A 26,151-nucleotide genomic window follows, 5' to 3' on the forward strand; every position below is an offset into this window, starting at 1 on the left:
TATATTTTTAAAATAAATGATCTTTTATTAAATATAAAATTATGAAATTCTATTGAATAATTGGACACGTAACAATATTAAGGATTTCATATTTCAAAATGCATTATATATATATATATATATATATATATATAAAAATGTTCTTATAAAGTATAGTATACGAATAAATTTATAATTCATCTCTCTCCTGAGAAGATTCTATGTTGCGCACACTTCCCAAAAACAGCGGCATTCTGCTTGGTTTATATTCAATTGCGAACATAAATGGACGATCCACCACAAACTTTATTATTTCTGGTAAAAATGCTGCTCTTCTTAGTCTTATTGTTGCAACTGCAATCAATAATTGTTTTATGCTTATGATGTTTTTAACATTTATAGTTGCCGTTTAATTTGATTATTCACAGATATAGGTGAGTTACCTGTCGCGGCGGCAGCCTCCGAACCTTCTTCATTCACTTCCACGAAAACTTTTTGTAACACGCGGCTTACCTTTAGAGGAATTTCTGAGAGGCGTGTAAAATTGGCGCAATCTCCGAACATGGAATTCAGACCAATCTAGCGTATTTTAATTCCCAAAATTTATTTAAATTGCTTCATATCGATTGCTTAAAATATATTCTGCCGATCTGCGCTTACCTTACGCAAGACAGTCTCCAAGTCTATAGTAATTTCGAATTTAAACTTGGGCAAATACAATTCAACTTGTTCAGCAGATTTCGGCGCGTCTGCCAATGTATTCCAATTAAAGTTGCTTTCCAAAGTTTGCAGTTCTATTTCTCTGTCCGGTAATAATATTATCATTACGATGTCTTGATTCTGCAAGATTGTTCTTTAATATAACTCGAGTCTCGCAAATTATGTATCTTCACAGCAGAATCATGACTTACCATATATGGAATCTCAATATATTTCGTGTTCCAAGCTGGTATTTCGCCATGAGTGTACTTGGATTTTTTAAACATTGTCGGGACAAGATTTATCTCCGTCTTGGAAACATGAAATTCGCGTTTCGTCGTGTGCTCTTCATCAAACGTATGTTGCCATTTACTTTTAAAGTAAATAGCGTTTACCAGCACAAGTCTCGTATCTTCGTCGATATCATCTGCTCGAAGTATTCGATTATTATATTATTAAAACATTTTTTATAACGCTATACAACAATTATAAAATATTCTTTATATTATATTATTGTAATCTTTAATTAATATAATAATTAATCAAATCGTATACCTGAAGAAATTGCATCGGATATCTTATTGTTTGTCCTTTCTTGCACCCATGAATTAACAGACTTCGCTGCTTGTACGCTGTCTTTGAAATCCACCCTCGAAATCGACGATTGAAAAATATTTGTACATAGCGATAAAAAATCGGCTATCAGTTGGAATCCATCCTGCACGTAGACTGCGTTCGCCATATGTAAATCAACACTTTCGAGGTTCTAAAACACATTTATACATTTCTGACTCTCCGGATAGATTACGTGTCACAGGTTTTCGCGTTTCACCGCTTTACATTTAACGAAGATATCAGAGCCTTAAATTCGTCGTTTAAAGAAACTCTGTCATCATGACGGAGAGCCGCCTGCAGTTCATTCAGGGTGGATCCTCCAGCGCCATTCGAAAGTAACGATAATAACAGATGTAAGCTCAATGGAGAAGTCACAATGTTGTTGCCACTACTGGTTGCTAAGTGCTACAAAGACACATAAATTACAAATTTAGGATGCAAATTATAAATTGGATATAAATTGCAGCTTAAAGGCGAGCTTAAACTTGAAGCTTTAGACACAATATTTATTTCATTCAAATCATTATAAGCTATTATTATTATATCGATCACGTACCTTGTACAACGAAATCGTAAAATCGTTACACGCCGTGGATAGATTCCGCAAATCGATTTGCTGTTCACTGGATGACATATTTTGGCAGGATGCTACCAGTGTGCTACCGACGATGATCGCAAACAACGCTGCAAGAAATATGTTTAATTACAAAGCTGGCAAATAGCGATTAAATACTATTCAATGCCAAGGCACTATATTGTTCTTTCTTTTATTTCTTGATCGAATTTCTTTGACATTTGTTATAATTGCGAAATTGCAGATAACTGAAAAGCTAATAGCGACAGCTTCGCAGCACTTAGCACGCGCGATGAGAAGTTGCAGCCTGAAAGATACATACTTGTCGCAGGAGGGGATACTATTTGCGGTGGCAGAGGCGGTGGCAATTTAGTCTTGCTCATAACGTTCCCGCTGGAGTCACGGAAATGAGCTCGGGGCTCGTATCGGCTGATAAAAGTTTGCCGTTATAATAAGCGTTTTTTGCGTGATTTGCGAGACCAAGTGCGGATCTCGGTGACGGCTCGGAAATAATTGAGCAGGTGAAAAAATAATTGGCATCGTGGATTAAGGAAGACTCGACATCACCGAGTTAATCGCCTTCGTTTCTCCCTTCATTACACGTTGGCCTGCGAAATTGCTTTAATTGCTCTCAATTGCAAGGTATTAGGAAGGTGTCACGACGTACTCTTAATTCTTAGCACTGTTGTTTGTACATGTATGTGACAGATAACATAATAATACAGGACACACAAATGAACGGTGAATATAAATAGCCGGTTACGAAGGAGTGTGCCCACTAGCTATAGATAACGACAAGGGTAATGTCGGAGCGATAAATCGTAGAGAATTACTGCGCTGCGTTGCACGTTGAAACTGCGATTGTCATTTATGAAAATGTCAAGTCAGAAATTTTAAAACGCTTCCGCAGCGGCCAAAATAAAACGATTACGAATCTTCACGGAACGTTCCACGTGGATTGTGATCTCGCATTTCTCAGTGTGTCAAAAAGAAACGTGAGACGTGCTTACGACTTTATTTTAATCATTGGCAAAACAGAAGTGACGTTAATTCGAGCCGCGATGCACATGCATCCCTCACGTTCGAAGACCTCCCGCGCTTCTGCAAAGCCGAAAAGTCCGCTCTTAATACTCTTGCCACCGCAAAACGTTCGCGTCTGATCACAAAAAGCAAAACTCCATCTGCGAAGGACGCAAAAAATAATTGCAAAAATATAATTATATACAATCAGTTCTCTAACCGAGGACCATGTATCCCCGAATCGAGAACGAATCAGAACGACGCGTGGCGTCTCCTCCCCCGCGTCGGCAGGAAGTAGCTGTCGGTCGGTGAGACGCAGTTGAAGAGATGCGAGAGGGTGAGTGAGTGCGTCGTGGGCCGCTTCCTGGGGACGGGTAGATCGATAGAACACATGCGCGCCTGGACGCGTCGCGGCGCGCACGAGTTCTCGCCTCCGGTAACGCAACGCGGCGCAATCCGTGCGCGGTGATCCGCTTCCCGAGGTTTGTGTTACTTGGCGTTACAGTGCGTTAGTTCGAGGTGCGCGAGAAGAATCAAAACGTAGAGGACCGTGGCGACACTCTCGACGCGGATGAGGCCGTGCCGCTTGCGCGAGACGCGTCGACTTCCTCCTCGAGCTCGGCACTGCCGGAACCCCGTCGTTCCCCCACGCCGACGTTAATACCTACGCGCACACTGACCTAGAAACGCTAAACTTCACGGGACGTCATCGTCGTTTCTTTTCCCCGGCAGCTGACAGGCCCGGTGAGTCGATCCGCTTGGCCGTGCCGCGCGAGCATAACGTGTGTGCCCGTAATAAAAATAATGCAGGTGGAGGTGCCCGTCCCGCGATCGGATGGAGCTATGGAGGACGCATCTTTGTGTTTGACACCTGATCGCGGCAGTATCGCTCGTCAGTCGGCATCGCACCGGCCGACCGATGACGCTAATTGCGTTAACGCTCTCGTAAGCTCTATTTATAGACGTGAAATCAAACGTTATGTTCCCGCGAGCCGCGGGAACCGTCGACGCGCGTTGCGGTCTGACAGTTTGACATACATGTTTTTCTACATGCGCGCATACGTTTCGTACGTTCTTTTATTTTACGCGCTAGGAATCCTCCCTCCGCTCGATTCGTCGTCGAGACTGCTAATAAAAGCGCACTTGCATCGTTTATTTTATTTTCATGTATCTCAGCAGTTTTTGAAAGTCGCACGAGCTCCTTTAGGATTGGCAAAATATCTGAAGGTGTCAAAAAATTGTCCATTCAGCATAGAAGCAACGTTACTGCAATGTTGCTGCAGGCTTCTATGCAGTATGAGTATAATGGGAACAGAGACTTTATGTATTCTGTTGGATAATCGACCACATATGAAATATGTGTCACACGATATTGCTGTGTATAAACCACATCTCGACCCTGAGTCAATTTTTCTCTAATGCTTCTTTCTCATGGCTAGTTTTGCGTGGATAGGCTCTTTATTCGAGTGCAAGGTATTCGTCCTTCTTTAATCTAAACATTAAAATATAAAATTATTTTGATAAAATCCTTTCTTTCGAAATCACAAAATATCGTATAAAATGCCGCAAAATGAAATATATATCCGGTCTAACTCGATTTCGTGGCACGTTCTCTAATTTTAAAGGAATCTAACATTATTGATTATACAATTGAGCACTCTGTATAATGAATGAAGACGCAACAGTTGGTGACGGACGGTTGGTCTTTGTTGCGCATTCGTTATGTCACCCCCAATAATAGATGAAAGAAATAACACACATTCTCGTTAAAAAAGCTAATTTTACGCCAAAACCGGTAACTACCCAGATAACATTTTTTGCTAAAGCAGAGTAGTGCAATCTATTTGCTGGCAATTATTGCCGTCATGTTGCTATAATAATGACAGAAATTAACTTTTGCCACACTTTTGTTGACATAATGCCATAATTATATATTTTTCACCGCAACTGTTGCCCCAAAGGTGCTGTAAAGTTGCTGTTTCGTGTTTCTTTGCTACCAATATTGAAACAAATGAGGACTCACCTCGTTGCCATTTTGTTTGCAACATTTCTGAGCAAATTCTTAGCAGAATACTTGCAAAGTGTTATGTGGGTATATAATTTATGAGAAATCTCAAACAGTAAAATAATATTCATTTCAATTTTACATATATACGATCTATCATTTTTTAACTTCCGACCGTCGTACATCAAACGATTACGTAATATAATATTGCCTTTTCAGCCAGAGCGATTGTCACGTTTGACTAAACGGGTGACAAATTTTTATTTTAGCGATCACAATGCAAGCGGAGAAGAACGATGCTTCGATGGCACCTGTCACCAACGAAGTAACGAACCTGAAGATCGAGGATACCTCGACGAGCCCAACGCCGAGTAGTCCAGGTGATTCGGGCAGCTTTCTAACAAGCTTCAAAGCGTTCTCCAAGTTCGGTGATCCGAAGAGTGACGGCAAACTGATTACCTTAAGTCAAAGCGACAAGTGGATGAAGCAGGCAAAAGTGATCGACGGAAAGAAGATTACCACCACGGATACGGGCATTTACTTCAAGAAGCAGAAGTATGTCTGTCAAACTATTATTCGTTATCTCTCTTAAATATCATCGTCCTCTCTCTTTCATCGTCTCTGTCATCTGGTTTGGAATCAAATAATTTTATTTTAGTGCTTAATATCGTTTATGATTTATGTTTATGATCAATCTGTTTCTCTTGTTATCAGATCTGTGAAACTTAATCTTGAACAGTACAAAGCGTTCCTCGATGAACTGGCCAAAGGTAAGAAGGTGGAATTAGCGGAAATAAAGAAGAAGATGGCTAATTGCGGTCCACCTGGATTCACCGGCTCCAGCTCAGCGGTGCGTATTACATTTGTTTATTCAACTCTCTCTCTCTCTCTCTCTCTCTCTCTCTCTCTCTCTCTCTCTGCTAGACTTTATTCAGGTTTATCAGAATTCGCAAATCTTTCTCCAGCTGTGAAATTGATTTCTCTGTTCTTTTATTCAATCTGCGATCGCATCAGTCATGTATCTTATCATACGATTTTCCGCGATACAGATTAACGATATCTGTCAATACAATTCTTAATCTAGCTAATCTAGCTGTCGACGTGATTTACAGGCCGGGAAGGCAGCGTCAACGGTCGATAGGCTGACCGATGTCAGCAAATATACCGGTTCCCACAAGCAACGCTTCGACGAGGCAGGAAAGGGTAAAGGCATAGCCGGTCGCAAAGATGTAGCAGACACATCCGGATACGTTCAAGGCTACCAGAATAAAGACACGTACAGCAAAGCGCACTAGTGGTAGTCGTCCGAATGTTCTAACGATAGGTACCCTTACTGTTACACGTTGTGTAATCCAGCAGCATGCGCATTTCAAATCTTCGCTGCTCATCGTGGCGGCCTGAATTTTTCTATCGTATCGTACGCGGCCCGACGTCTTGAGCACATCCGATTGACGAAAATTTATCATCCTTGACATATTGAGATAGCAATATCGCGCGTGATCAGTGACTTTTGTCGATGACACGTTCGCGGCAATCATTTTCTTTTGATATTTTCGCTCCTAGGACTTACATTGTTTTTTGCAAGATAATATTTGACTTTCGTGATAACTGACTTATTTCATTGGTTCACTTCATCTATTGCTATCTACGTATATATAGATTCTCTAAGTATTTTCGTAGTTTTCTGTTCAGCTTTGTTTGTTGATTATTAGAAGCGATGTTATTTTTTGATTTTTATATATAACATATTTTTATTTATTTTGTTGTGAGATCTTTGAGAGGAGGAGAGAAAAGATAACTTTAACATATGTAAAATTAAGTACCTAATCTACTTATAAAATCCACGTAAATATTACACTATATATACTTGTAATATATATATTTTTGTTCTATATTACATCGAAAATTGATTTTGCGAAACTTGCACTGTACGATGAAACGAATACAATCATTTCCAATGCAAGACATTGTTTATCGTTAGAATTGCATGAAATGGAAAACATATGATTTCGTTGTACAAGTGTCTCAGAATAAACGCGCATAAACAAACGTAAAATGTACACTTGCCAGTCTTAAATAGCTCTCATGTAAAAGCTTGTTTGGATATAATTTTATTAAAGGAAAAAGTCGCTTCTCGTGGTACAAAGAATGATTCCGTATGCGTTTATTCTAAGACACCTCTATATGAACTTTGCACAATTTGCAATCAACAGTTTTTGAGTTTTAAGACGACGTATACAATTTTTGTACATAAAGCGCGAAAATCGCTTTAACCGAACTAGTTACGTTGAATCCTCAAGTACATTTTTACTGGTTACCTGCTTACTCGTGTAGAGAATAACATATTTATATTTCAAAGAGATATAATAGACGTTAGCATGCGAATATCACTCTGCCACATATAAGATAATATCGAAAATATTATAATAGTATTGTGTAAGTGATGGTAAAATATTATAATAGTATTGTGTAAGTGATGGTAAAAAAAAGTATTTAACGTATAATTGGACAAATTATTTTCTATTATGCACATGTCCAAAATAATATTTTTCTGCATTAAAAATGAATGCCCACAAACAGCAGCTGGTACATCGTTCGCTAACAATGCTTCGAATACACGGCATGTACTCGTATGTATGTCAAGTATCACAGCGTCGTTATTTTCAAATGATGCACGTGTACATTAAACATAATATCTATACGTAATTAAATATGAAGTGTACTTACTGTAATTTTAACTGGCTGGCGTATTCGCGTCTGGCACGTTTGAGACCAATTTCGTATTTCAGTGTTACAAGTATTCCAATAGAAATCGGCACACTCGATTATATTTGAAAAATTTCAAAATTTATTTGAAAAATTGTCTTTGTATTATGCGAGTTCAGTATCTTACAAGTTAATATTGCAGAATAATAATTTTGGACTCACGATGGTGATGGCAAATTTTCTAATTTTATATAGTTTGTTTTATGTTTTATATAAATAACTTGAAGAAAAGGCATTTTCTTGAATACGGCCGTGTGTTTAACTAATAACTTGGATATACGATGTATTAACGATATCTAAAAATGTATGTATGTAATCGTCTAATCAAGATATGAAATAAGTAAAAAGAGATCCATCTGAATGAAAAGTTCGTTTATTTTGACACCTTTGTTACGACGACGGGTCAATAACATTCAATATACCTGCTTTTCCACTTGGAACGTTCGTAAAGTGGAGCTGCACATAAAAACTATATAGCTCTTCGTTGAAACTCGTGGATACAAGCTCCATATGCAATGTGGGACAGAAATAATAATAGCATACCTGGTATTGTTATTTTGAAAATTAGCCAAAGGAAATATACGCTTCGTACATTCTACGTTGCACGTTCCCTTGAGAGTAAACGCACCGAATATCACTTTTATGGAACGTATTTTTAGGAAATTATAGAAGAACCCGTAAAATGTACATTTTCTTTAGCTAATCTTGAGAAACAAGCGATATCAGGTGCCTTATTATCATTTCGTCTCACATTGTGTCTTGTATTTAAGTTACAGTTTTAGTAAATTAATCAATATATCTTCGATCAAGATATTATATCTCTTTCTCTCAATATATATTGAAAAATACGTATGTACAAGCTATCTCAGAACTACGTCAAATTAATTGTCATTTATATTTCAATAAAGCGTTAGCAGCTTTTGCTTGGCAGTTGCGTTACTTAAAAGTGTAAATAAAATCCAATCAAATTTTTCGCTAAAGAAACATGCTAGTAGTTCTGCGACATCTTTTTTACTCTTGGCAAGATACAAGCATCATAAATATTGCTGTATGGTTAAAGCATCGAGCAGCTCATCTCGTGTTATTCGACAACAAAATTAACATTTTTCATGCTCAAATCAAAAATTTCTGCGATTATTTTGTATTTTAAGCTAAATGATTTTAAATGTGATATATGATTCAATAATTACACTTTCACATTTAATTCAATATATAACGAATGTTGCACACTATCTATAATTATACAAAATACTGACGAAAACAATTAAATAGTTCGTTTAAATTAAAATCACGCTCTAAGTCCAATTATTATGCTCATATATTACACAATTATTTGCGTATTGTGTGTGTGTATTTTTATTTAATTTTTTAATCGAATCGAGAATCGTATAATGTTTTGTAATGCTTGTATAACACTGCAAATTCTCCTATTATGAGTTTAAAATTATATTTAAATAGATTGATCTTTTGGTCACTATTGCCAGCAATATGGCCGCCGAGTATCTCGCACATTAATAATAATTTATCAACACATCATTGTGTTATCAATTATAATATGTATAATTCGTTGTTAATGTAGTAGCAACTGCAGGTTATCGCGACAATTTGCAAATCACGCCGGACAATATACATCGAATGATTGAATATTAATGTTAACCAATTTTCATTGTTTTAAGAATATCTTTAAGATACTGCAAAAGAGTACTAGACAAGGAATTTTCACAAGTGCAATTTACAGGACAACGTACAACTCGAAGAAATATATAGCTAACGGTGTCAGGCACCATGGAATTATCATTCAAAACTGGCTTTTAAGTATAATCGTATCTCATTAAATATGATATAGTATAAATGTACGTATTGTGTGAATCATCGATGATTTAAAAGCGAGTTGTGAATGTTCGTTAACAGGAAGTCGCACGAATTATTTAACAATTATATTCTCAATCGCAGTCTGAGTAGGAGTGAAGCTATTCCTATATAAAATAAGATATAAATTTAATCAAATTAATCTGTCACATTGAATTTTTGTAACGCAACGAGTTAAATATCTATATAATAATATATATAAATACGGGAACGTGTATGATAAGAAATGCGTAAGAAATTGTATTTATAATACAAAGGCATTTTCATATTATAAGCTTAACTTCTCAACGAATTTTCGGCAAATTTTTGTCACTCGTATTCAATTTATTCAAGCGCAAACGAAAAGTGGGAGAGCTTGAGTCTCAAAAGTGCTAAAAGATAAAGCTTGTTTGGCCGTTTTCTAAATGTGGCCTTAAATTGCATCTTGGATCAATAATGACAATGATAAATTATCATTGTTATCGTTACTCTTAAATCGAATCGCAATTTGTATATGAGCTTTGCTTATTCATTTTAACAAAGTATCGTTACAATTCTGTAAGAGTATCCACTGATGCCCGCAGGCGAGATCTGCAATCATCGTGTTCTTTACTGGTCCCGGCGCCGTCGATCCGAGAGACAATCTCATCCCTCAGAGTGACGAGTACTTTACGATCCTGCTTGTTGTGGGCTGATGCATGTCGTAGAGCTTCCTGAACATCCGATAAAGCGTCCTCCAACAATCCCAGATCCACGCGCGCTTTAGCTCTGGCATAAAAGGCTTCGTAGGACACGGGTCGGACGCTGAGAGCTTCATCAGCGAGTTCGATAGCTTCGGCGCATTCCTGTCGAAAAGACGTTCCACATTATTAATGTAAAAAACCAGCTTAGACACTGTTAGTGTGTGAACGATACGATATGATTGATTTAATCTATATAATTTAGATGAATGAAATGGATCACTAACGTTCATCTTGCGCTTGCATCGACTGAGATTCAACAGGAAGTTCATGCGAAGCTGAGTGAAGGTCTGGAGCTGCAGCATCATGTTGCTTTGCTCTTGCCCTTGGCAGTCTTCTTCTGGCGAAGCGGGGAATTTCCTGAGGGCATATGCATATCGATGTGACGCTTCCTTCAGCCTGTTTTTCCGGTACAAAATATTGCCATCCTCCAAGAGCTTGTTGAGCAGTATAATTAAAACGTCCGGTTTCCCCGCCGCCATCGCCCACGTGGCCGGACCTAGTTTCGCACCACGACGCAAGAAGCATTGAACCACCGGTATATTGCGACATCCGATGGCTCGGTCCAACGGTCGCATGCCGTGAAGATCGACGTGTTCCACCGCGGCTCCCTTTTCGAGCAACAGCTGTACTAGTTTTGGATTACCCTGTAACGTATTATTGCAAGTATTGGTCCGTAAGAGCAATACATGGCGAACAACAAAGCAGCATATACAAGAGAATCGTCTACCTGGAATGCGGCCAAATCCAAAGGAGTTCTACCAGTGTTGTCGTTTGTGTTCACATCGGCACCACGATCGAGCAAGATCTGCACGGCAGGTACACGTCCTCTGACGCAGGCCCAGCCAAGCGCAGTGAGCCCTTCCTTGTCCTTCGTTTCTAGAACTGATCCTTTATCGAGGAACAGCTCGATTAGATTAGTATGGCCTTCGGAAGCGGCCAGTATTAACGCGTTACGGCCGGCAAGGTCGCGTTGTTCCAGAAGCGATATAGCTTCATCCGATACCATGTCCGTGCTGGTGGATAAGTCTCCTGCAAAATAATCCAACGATTCTAAAACTGATCTTCAGTATCAAATGCAAAGTGAGTATCTCACTATTACTTTTAAAAGAACAAACCTTGCAGAAGCCGTTCGGCGGTACCCCAATGTCCTTCCCTGGCAGCGAGCATGAGAGGAGAAAGTCCCTTCGCGTTCACAGCTATGGGATTAGCACCGCGGGCCAAGAGAGCAGAAACCGTGCCGGTCAGACCGTTCGCAGCGGCGATCGTCAGGGCGGTTTCGCCTATCAATGTGTCGGGCCGATCCACGATTACCTCGGCCATGTCCAGAAGGTACTCCACCACAGCTTCGTGGCCCTGTGACGCGGCGGCAACAACAGCTTGTTGAGCAGCCTCCTCTCTGCCCACTTCCGTGATGCCGTTCTCCGTTTTGCTCTCATCATCAGGAGGCACGACCCAGTCACAAGCGAGAAGATACCCAACCACGGAGAGTCTGCCGTGTCTTGCTGCATGCACAAGGGAACATTGGCCGGCCATATCCGCGTGTCCTAAAGACGCTCCAGCGGCGGCCAATCTGTGAAGATATAAATAAATAATTACGTTATGTCTGGATATTTGATGTGGAGAGACTGCAAGGAAAAACGATGTAACTCTACCTTCTGACGACGTCGCAATGTCCTCGAGCGGCCGCCAGCGAGAGCGCAGTGCAACCCTGGCTATTAGTTAGCTCAACGTCGGCGCCAAACTCCAGGAGGAGGGACACCATCTCGACAGAGCCCTCGTGCGCGTACATGCACAGAACCGGTGCGTTACCCAGGTACTCGGTAATGTGATTCGGGGATGCGCCCGCCAGCAGGAGCAACCGCGATACCTTCACGTTCGGGCTGTAGATGTTCCGCAGCATGCACAACGCCGAGGAAACGCATTTCGTCGATAATGTTAGCCAGATTGCCTGCGGACAAATTCGTGGTTCGATTAATTCACTGCGTTACGTCGTCTAATTAAAACAACTGCGTGTGTCTATGTTACTCGTGATGACTTACTTGCAAATCACGGGAGGGCCAACACGGAGTGACGCCTCTGTAAACGTGTGCCTTCAGCACGTGATGGCCCAATTCCAGAGCCTTGTCACCGTCCAATGGTGCCTGAAGACGCGACAATCTGAACGCTATTGCCGCGTGCCCGAGTCTGTAGTCACATAGGAACTTTGTCGATTCTCCCTCGTCTCGTCTCAACAACCATTCCCTGAACGATGGATGGAAGAACATGTACGTGTTGTCCAAGCGTTTCACAAGAAAGCCAGAGAGCATCTGATGAAAAGAGGACATCGTTACGTTAAATGGGCGGATACGTTACGAGAATTTATGTATCCGACAGAGTCCAAAGAGACACATAATTGATAAATTAAACATATGTCAATAAACAACTGTATAAGAAAATTTAGTAACTGCTAAAAATAATCATTTTATTTTTTTCCGACTTTTATAACCAATTAAAATTTTTACTAATATATTACACTGTGACTTACATTGTTTCCTCATTGTCAGCAGAAAGAAAAAGAAAGAGAGAGAGAGAGAGGAAAAGAGAAACTAGAATTATTATATATAATTATTTAAAGTGAGATATAATATAATTATATTATTAAAATTATTAAGTATATACTTGCCTTGAATCTCTGTAAGAAGTCTTCCCATGAAACGAAATTATCCGCGTGCAAGGAATTCACAGAGTAGAAAATTTCAGGTAAAGTAAGTGGATACAGAGCCGCCAAACAGACAGCCAGGAGCGGTTGCACCTTGTCGAACGAAGCTGCTGTAGGAAATCTCAAGTTGAAATGTAACTGGAAGATCTGCGCGAGAGAGACCGGTAATACCTAAAGGACGAAATACCGTCTGTTAAATATCGCTTGAATATCTGATCGCAACACCAAAGAAACCGCTAGCAGCCTGTTACAATTTGATCATTACATTGAATAGAAATCGTTGGGCGTACCTTGTAACTTGCCGATTTGGCTACTAAATGTCCGCTCTCGATAAGATCAAGCGTCAGCTTAGCGAAGAGGAAGCTGCCTCTGGCCAACGCGAGCAAGTGCGAGGCGAACCTGGTCTGACTCGCGTTGCACGATGATTCCGCCTTGCCGTTTATCGACGCGGTAACGTTCGCCTGTATGGAAGGACTCTGCGCGAGCCTGTAGCCGATGTAATCGGACAGATCCCTCGCGATGCTGTTGCCGATCGTGTCGTTCGCAGTCTTGTCTAACGAGATCCTCGTGTACGGCAGCTGTTTCGCACAATCAAGCAATTGCGTCCTGACGGTGCAGACGATCTTCAACCAACTAGGAATGTTCGGTGCATGCCTCGTCAGAAAAGAAGCTATAGTGTCGCCTCTGTCCGGCCTGTGATACTCCGCTTCGCAAAGGGCATCAATTAATATCACCTGGAAAGAGCATACGTTCAAGCAATGCTCGTTAATGTAATTTTTGTGGAAGTTTCGTCCAAAGAAAATCATGAAAAAAAGATAGCTACCATATTGGAGGCTGGTAGTCTGTTGGCTTTCTTCAGAGTCAAAAGCGGTTCAATGATGCCCCTCGAAAGCGCGAGATCCGGATCGACAGTGCATTCTCTTTGCGACAGCGAGCCTTGAAGATGAGGCTCGGACAGGAGGTATTCCCTATATGAGATCAATTGAGGAGCCTGGCAGAGTTGCGCGGCTAGCGAGTGAATCAGATCGGGCACTAGACAGGTACTGTTATTGTCGGCTTGGCAAAAATGATAAGCTACCACGTGTGACGCTAATTCACGGACCTGCAATTCACTCGTAATCAATTTTAGATATTGTTTGTGTAAAAGTACGAAATGGCAGTGGCGAAAAAACCATACCTTTTCGTTAGTATGTCGGATGTTGGCCTGCAGAGTCGCGTTGGTGCTCGGTTTCTCTTTCTCGTCGAGTTCCTCGCTCACTTCCGAGGCTGCTAGCTGCTCTCTTCGTCTTCCGAAGCAGCTGTGCTCCACTAGTTGCAGAACCAACGCGGTTTTGCCGGTCCCCGGCGACCCGGAGACCAGGATACCAGGACTGGAGCCACTGATCACGGATTCTAATTCGTGCAACAGCCACTGCCGTCCCGTGAAGAGCGGATTCTCCTCCAGCAATGGCACCTCGAAGAACAACGGCTTCAGAGTTAATTGTGTCGCGTGATGTTGCACGAAGCGCACTGAAATTAATGGATCTCCGTTATATTTTTGGATCAACATCAATAATGGACTTGAACATAAAAACTGGATTTATTTATAATTACGTTTAGCGTCTGCTGGTCCTTTGACGTTGCCAGTTCTCGCCGATCTTCGCGCGCAGGATCGCCTGGTCTTGAACTGCCCGAGTTCGTCGGCTTGACCCGCGGCGTTAACGGAATGTCTTCTGGGCGTAAGCGGGCTGGAGCTGCCGTTCGACAAACCGGAAACGGACACGGACATGGACATAGACATGGACGTGGACGCGGACAACGACGTGGAGATGGATGCGAGGCTGCCGGCGCTGTCGCAGTCTCTGGACTTGACCTTTCCCTTGGCCTTGACCTTCGGCTTGACGGGGCATCGCAGCGCCGCCGCGGCCTCCGTCTCGCTCGACGTGCCCGTCAACGTCGACACCGGACTCGTGTTCGTCGAAGCCACCGTCTGCGTCTCGAAGCTGGTCAGGCTGCTGAAGGAGGCTGCGGAACTGTCGTGCCCTTGCACTGGAGCACGCGAGGCACACGCGTGTCCTGGTTCCACGTTCACGTTCGCTCGACCGGATCCCAACAGCAGGCCCAGCCTCATGTAGAGGTCCGACTGCGACGATTTCCTCGTCTTCGAGGATAATGGTTTGACGCAACCGCCCTCGTCATCTACGGAAACGGAAGGATTAATAAATCGGGTCAGAGATACGCGTCGATGAAGAATTATTCACACAATCCACACAAATAGTGCTGAATTCAGCAGATGCTTCGTGCTGCATATTCGAAACTCGACAAAAACAAATTCAACACTACTGAAATACGTTAAGACGGACGCATTGTTGCACGTAGTGCCCTTTCGAAGTGCGAGATTGAATAATGCTGCGAGTACGAGTACGTCGACGTACTACGTGTGAAATTAAGTTTATATTCATTCCTGCTTATGTTAATCAGTTCTTATTGTCCGTCTAAACGTATCGCCATGATGTAACACACGCAAATGCTGCACGCCGCAAAATGGATAAAAAAACAGAATGCTACAGGCATTTAGATACGTAAAACCGATTACCGATGGCATAAACGTGGGGAAAGTGATTTGAGACTATTGTGCGGGCTATTGTTCATGAATCATTCAGCAGTTTCGATTGATAGTCCTCGATTGGAAAAGAATGTAATTTACGAGGAAGTGGAGAGATTTTAGCAGATAGGAATTTCAAGTTTAAATAAATGTCATGAAAATTAATTTAAAAATTAGTTATGGTAATAGAAATATGGCAGTCACAGAGGACATTACAGCGCTGTCTAACAACTTATGTGCAACAACGATCTTTCTCTCTCTCTCTCTCCTTCTCCAACGAAAGCGATCGTCATAAATAACAATTGTAACAAGAAGTAACGGCAAAAATTCACGAATGCGTGTTGTGCGTCATGCTCCTAAAAGAGAGAGGTGCTATAAGAAGTGCTGTACGAAGAAGAGTGTTCACGCGAGTTTAGACTCGCGCGTGACGATTCTTAAGGCACCCTCGCATTCATTCGCAAACTCCAAGCATCTCGAACGTGTCTCAATTGCAATACACATCTATTCTAAAGGGATTCTAAAGGGGTCTCCCTGCCTGCGATCTTGTGCGACGAACCGATAAGCTGATTCAGCCCGTCATTAGCCGTGCCTTGGCTGCTGCTCCACAGGGACTTGATCTTCCCCAGGACAACGCCCGGCCATCTCGCTTTTCCCTCCCAGGACGAAGTCATCCAAACTGTGTGCGCATGGAGTGCGTGTGGTTTTCATGTTAAAAGTATTGCACGCAACTCTTTCTTTAATCGATAATCGAATTGCTCTTGGAGCAAACGTTGACACGTGAAACAATGGATGAAAAGGATGCGCAAGGAATCAATTCGTACCTGATAATGCGGAAGGATTGTCATTTGCAGTCCGTTCGGGCGAGGATGCTGTACGTCTCGAGGATTTCTGCGCGGCAAAGGAACTTCTGAGCACTTTCGGGTTGAGGAAGAACCTTCTCCGTTGGTTCGGCGGTGTGAGGCAGCCTGCAGCATCGATATCACGTTCTTAATAGCAGACACTTTGATAAGTTTGACTGTGTGCGGGGATTATTCAAGTATTGGAGCAAGTATTGGAAAACAGATTGAATCAGGCGCTTGCCGACGTACTTTGCGTCATTTGGAGTTTCTGCCGGCCTTGAGAAGGATCTCGAAGTGGCGGAGGCTTGCTCTTCAAGTTCTTCGCTATCGCTACCAGCGAGAGATTTTCTTCGCCGCCTCGCTGCTGGAAATAAAACAGAATAAACTATGAGCGAGAATAGTAATTTATACGATCGGCTTAATAAACGGGAAAATAATGACGGGAAATTCGCTTTCTCTCCCATAGCATCCCCTTTTTCGTCGTGAATGCAGTCGATCAGCGAATATTTCTTCTTGCCAGTAAATTAAGTAGATTATTGCAAAAATACGCAGCACAAGGAGGAAACTAGTGTTTTTTGCCTATCGATAAAACAGCCTTACGTGCATAACTCGCAACGGCAGATTGGCTCTCGTGGTGATCTTGCTGCGCGGCCTGGGACTGCCGCAGAGGGAGTTCACGACCGATGACTCGTCGAGCCAACCGTCAGTGGGTGCGAAGGCGGACAGCGGAACCGAGGAGGCAGCGAACTCATCCCCAAGAGATGGCTTCTCCAGCTCGTCCTCGTCGTCGTTGAGATCGCAGCCGCGCAGGCAAAGGGGACAGGCCTCGCTGCGAAACAGGCAGGAGTAGCAACGCTCGTGGCCGCAGGAGTCGATCAGCCGACGCTTCTTGCCCTTGTCGAACGGCATCTCGCAGGATGGACATGTCGAGCCACCCAGCATCCCCGTCGACTCGACCAACGCTCGTATCTGCGCCAGGTCTGCCAAGAGCAATGAGTCTCGTGTTGTTATTCCTATAAGTAACACTCCCGCGATCGATGCCCAGGCAGCGAAAAAGAGCAAACGCGCGCGATATGAGGAGGAATGCGATTCGAGAACCGAGCCGTGATTCTGTACAGCGACGACTTTCGCGTATTGAATCGAATCGAGGCAGTGTGCCACTTTGAAGATCGCTGGCCGTTTGACAGTAAGCCCATCTGTCACGAGCGAGCTGTTCGAGGATCTCGATATCTCGGTTAGCAGGGAGACACGTTCATGCGCGCCTAAGGAGCGGCGTTCGTTCATCGATAAATGCGCAAATAAATTGAATGGCGCGAATCGCAGCCGCCGCGCTGCATTCAAAGCATCCTAGAAAGTAAGGTCAAGAAGAAATCTCCTCTCGATCGTACGTGTCTACGTGCACGCCGCACTCGCACAGAATGCCTAACGTGCACCTCCTTTGTCCTTCTGGATCCTCTTCTCGTATTCAAGTTGCATGCTCGACTAACGGACGAGGGAAAGTCGTAGTTTTACGATTTTCCGTTCTTGTCGAGAAATTTTTAATTCCGCAGTAATATATGGAACTTGAAGAGAAAGAGTCGAACTCGTTTTAATTCGAACGCGTGATCGGAATAATGCATGATCCTCTAATCCGCGCATCCGTTATCCGTAGCTCGCAGGTGGGAAAGGATTCATCGCCGCGATCTAACGGTCAAGGATATCGATGAGATAAAGAGAGGTTTCGAGGTCCGTTTTTAATTAGCGAACGTAGTAATTATCCAAATGACATCTCGCCATACCGGTGGTACTACCGCGTCGATAAATCGCATGGCATTAATCGGACGAGAAAATAAACTGAACGCTACGCGCGCGTAGCAGAAGCGAATAGTCGTGCTCGTTGAGCGTTGCGAGGAAGTGCGTCTTACGTAAAGGTATCTTTATAGATTACTTTGGACTTTTTTATCGCGTATTCATCTGGAAGATTTGTCGCGCGTGTCTCTACGTCAACCTGGCGCATCGGTACATTTGTTTTCATTAGCACATTATCGTTTAGCAACATTTGCTCTACAAACGACGTTGTATTCGCTCGATTAACTCTCGGGATCGCGAGAGTTCCTTTGCGTCCGCGAATGCAGTTGCAACGTTAGTTGCACCGTTCGATGTGTGTAGCGTGCCTGTGATTAAGCCATTAGACCGGATAGAAAAAGAATCAGCCAGAGGAATTTGCGCCCCAAGTATCGTAAACTGGAAACTATCCGGAAATATAAAGCAGAGATCCATCAGCGTGAGAAAGAAGGCGATGTGAATCAAGTTGCCTCGGGTACATTCGTGGGGTCACGTCCAGGGCGTTCTTCTGTTCTTTTCACGACGAGTCTCGTACTTGTAGGTCTCACGTTCGATAGCATCTCCTTCTTACAATGTACGTACTTAATTAACACGATAATAATTACACAGCTGTAACAAACAAACAGAGGAAGAAAGTAAAGGAAAGGAAGAGGTGTTCAACCCGAGGGTTGAAAGCAGCTCGTTTACGGATTGATCTCGACCGAGTGCGCGAGGAGAGATCGGCGGACCAAAGCGCGACGAGCTGGAAAACGGGAAGAGAACAGAAAATAAGGAAGTCGCACGACCCTTTGCGCCGGTAACTCCTGCACGAGGCAGGTGCAACTCCGCGGCCTGGGTTACCGTAAGCTGGGTCAACGCACCCGATGCGCGCCATGAAGACTTCGCTTCGACCGTAAACTCGCGCGCATCGGTGTCGTTTTCTCCGAGCGGATGCGTTACTGACTCACGCGTCTTCCAGTCGTCGCAGCATCCAGTTTCTACCGTCACGCGCGTCAGTTGCTTGCCGATAGACGCCGATCATTTATCGGACGGGATCATCCAGCGACACTAAGCCTGACAATAAGATCTGTTAGATGTGCGGTCGCGCTTCGTCGGATCATCGCTAATTGCATCCGACTTTCCTTGTGTCAATGCACGCACCGTGTTCCGTTATTATTCCTTCGGGTTTGTTATTTTTAAACATTTAGGCATCATCAAGTGACCAACGCCATTTGTCATGTGATTGTTATTTTTACTTTAATATTCTTTCTTCAGTCGATGATAATACAGTTATATTTAATTCATGACAACTGATCTGATTTGTTTGATTGATGCACAAATCTGTTATTCTTAATTGGGCGATAAATAATTCCAACGTAATTTTCGATATAATTTTAAAAAAGCATGGTAATTAAGTACGACTGATTTCTCGTGCCACGCGCGTACCACACGTAGATCCGGTATCCATTATTCCCACGTCTGTTAGACCGTGACGGCTTGTAATACTGAATGCGTCTATCGATGACTAAGAATATGCTTCGCGCGCGCTTTGCAGTCTTTCGCGTGTTGCCCTTTGGCGTTCTTCGTCTTCCCGAGGAAAGGTTAAAGGAACGAGGATCGGTGGATGGACGACAGTGAATATTTCCAAGATGCAAACGCATCTTCGCGACGCCACGAAGGCACAATAGAAACCGTGGTATCACGCACAATTTTACCTTTCATTTATACAGAGATTGCCATTGGCCCAATTTTCTCAGAATCTTTTGAAACTATCGTGAGGGAGAGCTTCGTCGCAGCATCACTTTGGGGATTGGACTCTCTGTTATCTCGCCGCTCATTATCGCGACTGATCATTCGGCTCGCGCAACTTAGCACAATTACAAATTGCAGTCGCTTAAATCGAACATGGTGAAGCCCGATATCGTACCTCGCGCTTGAAAATCGGCCATTTATATAACGGCGAGAAGCGAAAGAAGAGAAACGATAACTTTATCGCCTCCTTAAATCACGCGCGGAGAGCTGCTTTCTTTCGTTACTCCTTTCCCGTACCGACACATTATTGTTAGTGCGATCGAAGAAAATCGGTAATTTCTTTCCGATAATTCCATGCGAGTGCTCGATATCGATCTCTTATAATTTCTCCAAAATTTCTGTGTGAGAAACAGATCTTTTCGGAAATTGATGATTTCCTGCGAACGTATGCCGATACCGTCTATTCGAGAATTCATTCATCCGATTCGCTGGAGACGATGAGATTCGTGTTCACTGGGCCGACACCGATGGGAACGAGGGCGACTAAAGCCCGCTCGCCAAGCGAGAGAATAGAGCAGAACGACGTCCACAGCGAGGGCCACCTGTTGGCTGGTCCACTCTGGTTCGACTTCCCCGTCTCCGCTTCCGTTCTCCACGCCTGCCCGCACGTTGCTGCCTCTCCTTTTTCTCTTGTTCCTTCTCTCATCGTCGAGAAGCGGAGCCGGGCATGTATCCTCGTAAAATGGGTTCCGCAAACGACCTGACCCGAATCAATGCCCGGGTCCCATCGCCGGAAGCTCTGTCTCTTCTCCCCCTGTTTGCCAGCACGGCCACCATTGCAATCCCAGCGCAGCCTGAAATTCGCCGTGTCCTTTTCTTCTCTCTTTGCGTTTCTCAATCTCGACGATTCTAATAAATAAGGATCACCTTGCTCGTTACCCGTCGGTGTATTACATCGTAATTTATTTGCTGTTATTGCGTTCGCGTCCGATAACATCGCCGTGATTTCGAATTAAGTGTGTCTGGCCTCTGGCGTACTGCCGGTACTGGGAAAACAAGTGCGCGGCCTGTCGAGATACGTTGATTAAAAGACCAGACACCTTTGATAGATCTCGCACGGCGGTAACTGAAAACGGTAGGGGACGGAGGCCACCGGATGGAGAACGGCAGTTACCTGCCCGTGTCGTTTCGGTTTCGACGAGTCACGTGTATTAATCGTTTTATTCGGTGTCCAGAAGAGTGAGAGAAAGTTACTCCACCGAGGTGCTCGCCTACGGTCCTGTCGTATTTAAATCGATGCCCTCGGTGTTACACCGACGGGCTACGAAATATTGTGTCCGATTTCCGCGACACGATTAAGCCGCGACAGCTTTCGAGAGTAGATCTCATAATTGTTTCCCAACGTTGTACTCCATTTGAAACCGGCAGAGAAGAAGAGGCGACTGTGCGCCGCGCCGCGTCTTTTCGCGCTTGCTCTTGAATAAGATCCGGGAGAAAGTTGGAAATTAATTTCCAGAATAATCGCTGAGAGTCAATGAGCAATTCTCCGCGGCTTGCGTGAATTACGGTCTAAGCGTCAATCTCGGATGCTTACATGGACGATTAATGGCGGCGAACATTGGGTGAACGTTGTAACTGATGATGTTACGACCCGCTATGGGAAAAGCAAGCTACCCACGCCGCAATTACTGTCACTAATATTAATTGCAATCATCTCGAGCTACGCGTGATCATCATCATGGAAAATTTGCCTTTTAATGACTTAACAATGATTATTATTACGGAGAGCTTGATAACGCTGTCTCATCGATCATCGACAGATGCGCGAACTTTTTATCGACTTCGAGAGGAATCGATCGGGAATTTTGATGCAATGATGGCGATTTTTAGCGCTTGGAGATCGCGGGGATCATCCGCCGCTTTTTGTCTGGATGGAAAACGCACGGGTCACAGATTAGAACATACTTGCTCGTTCGCGTGAGATAACGCGGCTAACCGGCGCGACGCTGCCGCTGATAAGGCACGGCAGATAACGAAAATCCGTGAGGCTCACGTTTAATGATAGATCAAACAGCACGGGAGGAAAAACTCGCGCTCTTCTGCCTAGCTCGAAGTGTTCGCGGCGCCTCGCTCTTGCGCTCAACGGCGCGTTCAAAGCGCGGGAATTTTTTCCCCGTATCTGCTAGAAATCGCGCTGAAAATCTCGTTATACATGTAACGTCTCGTTCCGCAATGTCTCATTATTTACTCTTACACGGCATGTACGCAGCTCTGTCTTCAACGGCGCGATACAGTCTCAGATTTTCGATCTTGCCCGCGGCACTCGTGCACACATGTGTGACGCTCACAAGCGACCTTCGAAAGCTCTCTAATACGTCCACATGGCGTCGTTATGGTGCGACGGACACGGGTATTAATTTAGATAACGGTGGTGCCTTACGTGGGCCTGTCACGAAGGCTTAAATGCAATTTCCAGATAGATACGTTTCGCAACAAACACGAGACAGCCCGCGCCAGGCCGCCGATCGAGCGATGCCGTTGTACAGCGAGACACGATAATCGCGCTCGATCGGGATAGTCTTGTTACGTCTCTCAAATTTTCTTTATCGGATTTTTATCTAGCTGACGAACGCCCGAGCGAGAGCCGCAACTCGCGCGATCCATCGATTGTGATCACGGGAGAACATACAAGAAAGACAAATTTCCAGGCGGAAAATTCCTACTTTTTCCGGTCTATCAGCATACCACCGCGCCTATGGAAAATATTTGTTCGGATTAAATCGTCGTGCGTTTTCTCTCCGCTGCCTGTCGCATATTGGCGTCGCCGCCAACTTGCGAGATATCGTACGTTTTTGCTCTTACTGTGACCCGTCTGCTGGACCCGTACTTCCGGTCGTGCATTTGTACAACCGCTCGGCTTTGTCGTTGTGGCCCGGGCCACTTATGAATGAAATGATACCGAGACTTTCTCGCCTACTCGGCGGCGAACAGTTTCCCGTTAGCGAGCAGGTTTAGCGTGTTTGCGATTTACGTAAAGGCGGACCACGATCTCACGTATCTCGGACCCTACCGGCGTGACTTACGACTGTTGAGTTGTCTGTGGAAAGCGACGAAGCGTTTATCACCTGCTAAATCCTGCCTCGATAATGTCTCGATAAAACGCCCTGGCAAACGCGCCGGCGTCAATCGCGGCGTGAGTCACTTCGGCAGCGAAACCGAGAGAGTCTCGTGCGAGAACTCGCGGTGATGTACGCGCGAACAATATCGGCGTTTTAATTTGTAATATAAACAACGACGATGCGCGCAAAAAGCCGATTATTACAGCCGAGATCGAAAAGATGTCATTCTGCGCCCGTTTGCGATCGTGGCCCACTTTCCCTCGGTGATTCACACGATCCCTCCGAGCACGCCCGGCTGAGAAAAAGGGACGAGATCATCGCGAGTGATTTGCAATAATTTCTCGTCTTGACACGGGGATTCATCGAGGAGAGAGATACTTCGGTGAATCGGATCGGATCGAACATCGAGGCTCTTGGCTCGCAGAATGAACGGAGGTGCCAGACGCGACACGATCGGTAAGACCGCCGATCGTGTCCTCGCCTCGCTTCCCCGAGTGCTCTTTACTCACGTCACAACCGTGTTACCGCTCACGAGCGTGCACGGGTTCGCGCACGGCGGCGAGATACTTCTTGAAGGCTCACACCGTCGAAAGAGCCTTTTCTCGGCAAACAGATCGAACGAATTAGCAAAAACTGTTAAATTATTTTATATTTTATTATGTATCTTAGATATCTCTTTTTTTATTATTCGTGCATTCTCGAAATATTTTCGACAAGACTGCTAAGAGGAATGATCGGCACGATGATGTGCAGGCAGGAAAAAAAGAAATGTAGTGAATGTAAAGAAGTTGACACGCTCGAGTGTCCGCTATTGTTGGCAGGTATATTTTCGGCACGCTGAGAAAAAGAGAACAATTCAGAGCACGTCCGGCTAACATGAATCAAATGCCTCTACGTGTCACGGTTCACTCAGGAGAAGGCACGTAACGGTCGAGCAGTTGATCTCCAGCGGAAACCTCATCCGACACGTTCGCAGTCTCATGTATCCCACCCAATTTAGTTATTAATAAAATTACACACGCTAAAGAGAGTCTAAAGTTGCTTTTCTAAGGTACAAGATTTGCGTTTAGTGAAATAAATGAGAGATTTCATCGTTTTGCGGCGTACTGAGACGTGCGCTGAAAGAAGAAAACGATTTTGCGAGAGAGTGAGTCATATAGCTAACACCGTGAGATCACCGCGTGTGTACCTTCTTCGAGGATTGTCTCGAGAGCGTATGTAGGTAGACTAAAGACGCACGGTTCTTCCGTTTTTCGAAATAAACCGGTCTGTCTCTCGGGAGAAAAATTACCAGCCATCAGGCTTGGTGGCTTCGGTCGCCTTGTACGTACGACCGGACGTTTCACGTTCGCCCGACGATCTGAATGATAGATTGCGGACCGCCTTCTGCTCCCTCCGTCCTTTTATCCGCATCCTGACGAGCCACGTAAACAGGTGCACGCATTTCGCAAGGGTTGCACCTCCGTGACGGGTGTACAATTATAAGCGCCAGTCATGCTGGTGCACGTTAGCGAATTCGGGGCCTCTTTCTCGCGAGGCCGCGCCGTTTCTTTTCGCGAGGCGCGCCTCTCGAAAGAGAGCCGCTTCGAGTGGCCTACTTATCGACACTCTGCTGGTTTGCGGTGCAAGATGCATCTAATGTGGGTGACGTAATTTCGGAGACATTCCAGTGCAGAGCAATAAAGGGAAGCCAGACCCTGCGTAGACGCGAACGACGTAGAGCACTTGTGTCATCGTTAGCAGCGTACGTGCTGAAACGTGATTGATTGATGATGTATCAATAATCAGTGTTAACGACCAGAGTGCGCATAAGTAATCGATATTCGCAGTACGTGAGATATATAGATGTGCGCAATTTAAATACAGGTGACAGAGAAAGTTAGACAGTATCCAGGGCAAGGTGCGTGCTACAGGTGTGTGCGTTTCGCAACGACGCATTGCAGGCAGTCGTGAGATATTAGCGGATATAAGCCTCCTGCGCTTTTTCATACTCAATAAACGCGCGCTTGAATTATGTGAACGCGATTTATTCAGCGTTTCGTAAGAACACTCACTTTGCATACGAATGATGAAACTGTTACTACTAAGTTTTGTTACGTTTGTGCCTCGCTCGTTACATATTCATAACGTCATCGATACAGAAATGATTAATGTCTATTTTATATTTATTTACTTTAATATCGTTACTTTAATGAAATCTTTGTGCTCCTATGCTTTCTATGCAGACTCGCGCGTTTGCAGAGTTTTACAATCAAACAACACGGGCAATGTAGTAATCGATTTGTGTAAATGCCTTTCACGATGCCAATAAAATCGATCAGCTAAGAAATAGAGCCTCGCAAGGTGCTCCACGTACACACACGCAGGATTGAACCGCGTGCATCTGTAGGTAGAAGCTGATGTTCCTATTCACCTGCTCCTCCGTCCTACCGTATAGTTGATCGTAAAAATTGTACGTGCACGCAAGAAAAGATGATAGCGTCCGCGCGGTACAGCCGCGTAGGAATATCACTGATAAACCGTAAGCAGGCTTTTCTTGGCTTCACTCTACAGTTAATTCCGTCCCCTGATAATAGCCGCGCGTTATCAGCGACCCGACGTGTGCCTCTGTGTGGTCCAGCATAACCGGCTAAATATATACTACTGTATAATGGACATCGAGGAGACGCGCATCATTTTTCTCTTCGCCGGTTCGGCTCTTCTCGCCCATCGCGCTAATTACACCAAAACCGATGACGCACCGTTACGACAGCAAAGAAACGTGTCGGTGACAGTGTAATAAAAATTGGGTCATATTGATCACAACAATCCCAGTGTTCGGTCGCGTACGCGCGTGCTCTCCTCTCCTTCTCTCCTCGGAGGGACTTTCTCTTCGAAAATTGCAGTAGTCGGGACTGCCACAGTCGCCGGGACTTTGTAGAGTGAGATTTATAACGTTTATCTTCGCAGTTTTTTTTTTAGCTAGCTAGATGTAGATTCTTTATCTACTTGATAAACTATTTTCCGATCTTCGATGCGATAAGTTCTTTACACGATATCGTACTTGGATTAATGATTTCTCATGTTCGCGACTTTCCGGTTCTTTCAGGTATATCTGCTCTCCTGGA

At 44.1% G+C, this 26,151-nt stretch overlaps 3 protein-coding genes across 12 annotated transcripts in view; 1 reads left to right on the top strand and 2 right to left on the bottom strand.

Annotated features, from left to right (window-relative positions):
- On the bottom strand, positions 1–3,236 carry LOC105275646 (antichymotrypsin-2). Of its 2 annotated transcripts, none has more exons than XM_011332630.3 (8): positions 3,108–3,236; positions 1,850–1,977; positions 1,519–1,698; positions 1,234–1,444; positions 891–1,105; positions 640–819; positions 423–558; positions 1–333 (listed from the first exon to the last, which is right to left on the bottom strand). In XM_011332630.3, exons 1-8 carry the CDS (start codon positions 3,115–3,117, stop codon positions 170–172), a joined length of 1,224 nt encoding a protein of 407 aa, XP_011330932.1. In that variant the 5' UTR covers positions 3,118–3,236; the 3' UTR covers positions 1–169. The 2 variants fall into 2 exon arrangements, with proteins under 2 accessions (XP_011330932.1, XP_011330930.1); XM_011332628.2 differs by lacking the exon at positions 3,108–3,236 and adding an exon at positions 2,190–2,323.
- Positions 2,246–8,016, top strand: LOC105275648 (TPPP family protein CG45057). Of its 8 annotated transcripts, none has more exons than XM_011332639.3 (5): positions 2,395–2,509; positions 4,327–4,360; positions 5,162–5,447; positions 5,607–5,742; positions 6,005–8,016. In XM_011332639.3, exons 3-5 carry the CDS (start codon positions 5,170–5,172, stop codon positions 6,185–6,187), a joined length of 597 nt encoding a protein of 198 aa, XP_011330941.1. In that variant the 5' UTR covers positions 2,395–2,509; positions 4,327–4,360; positions 5,162–5,169; the 3' UTR covers positions 6,188–8,016. The 8 variants fall into 8 exon arrangements, with proteins under 8 accessions (XP_011330938.1, XP_011330937.1, XP_011330941.1 ...); XM_011332631.3 differs by lacking the exon at positions 2,395–2,509 and adding an exon at positions 3,657–3,832; XM_011332636.2 differs by lacking the exons at positions 2,395–2,509; positions 4,327–4,360 and adding an exon at positions 2,246–2,388.
- The window catches only part of LOC105275641 (protein TANC2), a 20,090-nt gene continuing 1,954 nt past the window's right edge, over positions 8,016–26,151 (bottom strand). The window contains exons 2-15 of one of the 2 annotated variants that reach the window (XM_026972014.1): positions 16,971–17,350; positions 16,620–16,731; positions 16,353–16,496; positions 14,541–15,125; positions 14,125–14,456; positions 13,771–14,049; positions 13,238–13,681; positions 12,912–13,118; positions 12,289–12,555; positions 11,902–12,197; positions 11,365–11,819; positions 10,977–11,278; positions 10,474–10,893; positions 8,016–10,351 (exon numbers count right to left, since the gene is read on the bottom strand). In XM_026972014.1, coding sequence (XP_026827815.1) covers positions 10,055–10,351; positions 10,474–10,893; positions 10,977–11,278; positions 11,365–11,819; positions 11,902–12,197; positions 12,289–12,555; positions 12,912–13,118; positions 13,238–13,681; positions 13,771–14,049; positions 14,125–14,456; positions 14,541–15,125; positions 16,353–16,496; positions 16,620–16,731; positions 16,971–17,350 — 4,520 coding nt within the window. In that variant the 3' untranslated portion in view covers positions 8,016–10,054. Of the gene's footprint in view, positions 10,352–10,473; positions 10,894–10,976; positions 11,279–11,364; positions 11,820–11,901; positions 12,198–12,288; positions 12,556–12,911; positions 13,119–13,237; positions 13,682–13,770; positions 14,050–14,124; positions 14,457–14,540; positions 15,126–16,352; positions 16,497–16,619; positions 16,735–16,970; positions 17,351–26,151 lie in introns of both variants that reach the window. The other variant, XM_011332622.3, reaches the window with a different exon arrangement.

This window comes from Ooceraea biroi, chromosome 8 (assembly GCF_003672135.1).
Source record: "Ooceraea biroi isolate clonal line C1 chromosome 8, Obir_v5.4, whole genome shotgun sequence".
NCBI lineage: Eukaryota > Metazoa > Arthropoda > Insecta > Hymenoptera > Formicidae > Ooceraea > Ooceraea biroi.